The 4,388-nt window shown below is 37.6% G+C and overlaps 1 protein-coding gene across 1 annotated transcript; it reads left to right on the forward strand.

The window, feature by feature from the left end:
* The first annotated feature begins 497 nt into the window (after positions 1–497).
* Positions 498–1,858, forward strand: LOC115629822 (serine/threonine-protein phosphatase 2A 56 kDa regulatory subunit alpha isoform-like). Its single transcript, XM_030526392.1, has 2 exons — positions 498–1,031; positions 1,094–1,858. The coding sequence occupies exons 1-2, from the start codon at positions 535–537 to the stop codon at positions 1,791–1,793; spliced, it is 1,197 nt and encodes a 398-aa protein (XP_030382252.1). The 5' UTR covers positions 498–534; the 3' UTR covers positions 1,794–1,858.
* The last annotated feature ends 2,530 nt before the right edge of the window (positions 1,859–4,388 follow it).

The following is a 4,388-nucleotide window of genomic DNA, read 5'->3' on the forward strand; positions in this document are numbered from 1 at the left end:
GGTTTAAACAATCGCTGCTGATAATTTCTTCCAATATCCATTTAATGTTGCCTCCCTAAGCGAGATAAAATAAGCAACTGGAGATTTCTTTCCAGCACTGATTATATCGATGAAGTTAGTTTCAGTTGCAGCAGAAATCCTAGTATAGAGTATAGAGCGCCAGATATACATATTTGTAATGGTATGTTTTTATATTAATTGCATGACCTCGGGAATATTCCAAGATGATAGGTTAGCTAAAGTAATACTCTTCATTTTAAAATATTTATCAATTGCTATCGTGTAAGAACGAGCTTTTCAAAGGGAACAAATTTATAAAGAGTGCTAGGTGTATTTTATGCTTCTGAGTATAATAGACACTCTATCAACCTTCGTATGGAGGTTATAAAAACGATATCGATATCAGTAGGCTGCCGTCGTTACGACTAGAGCAAAGCAATTGAAATTAAACAAAAACTTGCCACAACGTTTTAGAAAAATTAACATCGTAAACTTGTTTAGATATTCGAAATCAAAAGTAATTCTTCGCTCCCCATGTCGAATTTGGAAGAAACCAGTGAGTCAGCGAGTCAGTCGTCGGAGTCCTTGCAAGTGGTTCCGGGCAAAATAGAGGATGAGAGACTGAATAGTTTTCTAGCGAAGGTAATCGAGGGCTCGATACCACCTGAAATGTGCCCCTCACTGCTCGAACTCTACGAGACTATTCTTCTTTCTGATATCCCGGCCAAGAAGTACAGCCCGAAACCCGATGTCGGCAAAACTGAAACTGAATGCATTCCAAATCAGGAGGCTTATTTAACCAAAGGAGCGGTTCACTCGTTGCTTACTAGGATGCTAATGGAGGAGAATTTCAATTATTCGTTGTATGCTTATGCGCTTAACAAGCGGTTTATGGATAAAATGTTTGAGCTTTTCCGATCGCCAGACTATCGGGAGCGAGGAAGTGTTACGCTGGAACTCAATATCATATACCAGCACTGTGAACCGTTGCGTGTCCCAATGTTTAGTCGTGTTAAAAACGACCTGATGGAGTAAGTTTTTTGTCTGTTCAGTCATCATGTTTGAGCTTAAAATTTAAGGAGTTTGCTCGCAGCTATCAACAGATGGTTTCATTTTCGCAGGATTACAATACTGTTGCTGCCATGTTGAACCTCTTGAGCGATATGTTGCTAATGGAAGAGCCTTTGCCGCCGGGTGAGCCTGCAAAATTGCTCTCGAGTGTACTTCTGCCCCTTCACAAGCATCCGCACCTGACGATCTTCCAGGCTGAGCTTGTCGATGCCATTGTCCACTGTGAGTTACGAGAAAATTCATTTGGTCCAGTCATTGCTAAATATTTTCTCATAAAATGGCCGCACACTGCGGTGGAGGAGCGCTCAACATTCGACTTTTTTGTCTGTGTAATGAAGAAAATGCCGTTTGTGTGGATAGATCCGATAGTTAATCTATTTTTTCGTCGTCTAACTCACTGCTTGATCTCACACTGCGAGGTGGTGCATGAGACGGCCTGGAACTTTACGGAAACGGGCTTTGGCCACAACATGACACAACAGTATGAAGATGAGTTTTTGGAGGTAGTCCTTTCAAAACTTATTAAGCCATCCATTGAACATTGGTCGCGTAAGGTGCGCTGCAATTTGGGCTTAATGTTGGCCAGAATAGATCAAGACGAAAGATTGAAACTATTCACCGACCATGGTCACGAATATTGGCCCAATACCCACAAGTTAAGGCACAACGATTTCGAATATCCCAATGAGCTGCCAAGTGATTTTTATTTTAATTCGGATTAATCATGCCGGATAAAACTGTTCTATTGTCTTTCTCTATAGTACATATTTTTAATCAAAATAATGTTATCTGCCATAAATTAAGCTTAGAATTAATGTTAATAAATATTAACACTTAAAATAACTCTCTATAATATATATATTTAATAAAATACTTTGATCTGCAATCAGAACTTGGCATTGAATATTAAGCAAGCAATAATCGGATATGCGATAACCTTTCTCCAGAACTGTACAGCAAAGCTAAATCAGCATATTTGTTGTCCTTATTAACCTTTAAAATAACTCTCTTTAATAATTTTTTTTAAGTAAAACAATAATTCAAAACTTGACATTGAAAATTATTAGAAATTCGATTTTTTTCTCCAGAACTGTAGAACGAAGGTACTTTAACATATTTTTTGTCCTTAATAACATTAGTAATGACTCTCTATAACTATATATATACTTATAAAATACTTTTAATATGCAATAATTCAGAGTTTAGTAAGCAATAATGGAATGTGCGATACTTTTTCTCCAGAACTATGCAACAATGCTTGTTCAGCATATTTGTTCATATTAACATTTAAAATAAGATTTAGTAATAATATTTATGTGGACAACAGCAATAAATTGTTACAGAAAACGAATTTAAATATCCGTAAGAATATAATGTTGTCTTCGAGCCAATGTCGACATTATACACATTATACAAAAAAAGAAACATTGCTGGCTCCATAAGATTCAAAACCTTCAGAGGTATTTCAGCAATAAGCTCTTGCAATGCATTTCTACTTCAGTGTCTAGTTAAATGTACAATCAAGTGTGTACAAAGAACATTTCGAAAATTTCCAGAATACTTGTTTTTTTTCTCCCAGTTTGTGCTCTAACTTGTCCCGGAACTTGCGTGTCAGCTATCCATTGTTCATTACATTAAATGCTGGCCATCATTTTTACTTACCGTTCCATATTCTGTGTCTGTCTGCCTGTCTGTGTGTGTGTGTGTGTGTGTGTGTGTGTGTGGCCACTGTTTGTTTATTTAACTGATAAAATGATTATTAATTATGAAGTTATTTGCAATTGCAAATATGGCGATTCATTTAAGTCAGCGACTTGGCTGGCGCCTCGGTTTCTGCCGCTTTTGTCGTTTGTGGCGAATATGGGTGTGTGTGTGTGGATTGTTGTTTGGCACAATAACTTGTTTATTTATTGATTAAATGCGAACGGGTGTGGTCGGTGTTCGTGTCCGGCATTGTTTTTGTGGCTGACATTTGTTAAGGCAATTAAGTGATGAAAAAAAAACGTGAGTTCATTTTGATGCCATCGCATCGCACATACGCCGTGTGGCCCAATCAGGGCAGTAGGAAGGAACGAAAGAAAGAAAGAGCCAAAGGGAGTTCAAGCCGGGAGGTGAAGCGTCCTTGTAAGTAGAAGGCACTTCAACAAATGTGGCTTGTTGTTGTCACTGTTGCCTGCAACTACTTGAGCTCGCCACTCGTCGTCCACACAAACCGGCAACTGGGAGTTGGCAACTGGCAGCTGCATACATTAGCCTAAGCGCAACTCCTTTTTTTGTTTTTGTTTTTGTTTTTGTGGCGTTGTGGGCGGTCGTCACAGTTCGTTACACTTTTTCTGCCTCAGCGCAGCACCCTCCACCTCCACCTCCACCACCACCAGCCAGCCAGTGACGTCTTTAGCGTCAACTTCAACTTCAACGTCAACGCCGCTCACTTGCAGAGCTGCCGGAAACGGAAATAATTTGTCATTTTATTTCTATTTTATGATTATTTATTTTTGCAGCGTTTTGTGGCCTAAACTTATGCCTCAATTTATGCTGCACACACACACTGAGAAACACACTCATACGCCCACACAGAGACTCGCTCACCCATACATTAGCATTAGTTGGCTTCGAGTCAGTTTGCCTCTAAGTGGCAGCAGTTGTTGCATGCTCTGGGGCGCTGTTTTCCCTATTTATCTAGCCCACACGACACTGTGGGCCGCAGTTGGCCCAGAATAGAAAAGTTGATAATGTTTTGCTAAATCGATAACAAAACTGCTTTGCAGGCAAATTAGGGAAATGTTCGTTCTGACTTTGCGTAATTGTTGAAAACAATTCGTATTAATAACAATTGTTATGCGATTATATATCAACAGTGCCGACTTCATTAACCCTGTTTATCGACCTTAGCGCTAATTAATTGCTTTCACAGCTCACAAAAAATAACAAAAAACTGAAATGAAATTGGCTCTTTTTTTTTTAAATTAAATGTATAACAAACAAAGTGAAATAATTCAGCGACAAGTTTATGTGCTAGATTTTATCAAATATTTTGCATAATTATTTTTTATCAATATTGCTATAAATTGTACACATTTTCAAGTGTTGGTGGAGTTTTGATCGCAATCGAAATGAATGTAGAAAATGTTGTAAGGCTTTTGTTGATAACGAATGGTGTGTAGATTTTCTATTAAATGAAAAATCCTTGTTATTATGTTTTTCATTTTATTACCGATTCATAGACATTTGATTGATGATTGATTTTGATTTTTTAAAGAACAAATAATGGTAAATTAATCAAATTACTAAAAGTGAAAACTTAAATACAATATGAA

Source organism: Scaptodrosophila lebanonensis, unplaced genomic scaffold, assembly GCF_003285725.1.
Source record: "Scaptodrosophila lebanonensis strain 11010-0011.00,11010-0021.00 unplaced genomic scaffold, SlebRS2 tig00000165-arrow-arrow-pilon, whole genome shotgun sequence".
Lineage (NCBI taxonomy): Eukaryota > Metazoa > Arthropoda > Insecta > Diptera > Drosophilidae > Scaptodrosophila > Scaptodrosophila lebanonensis.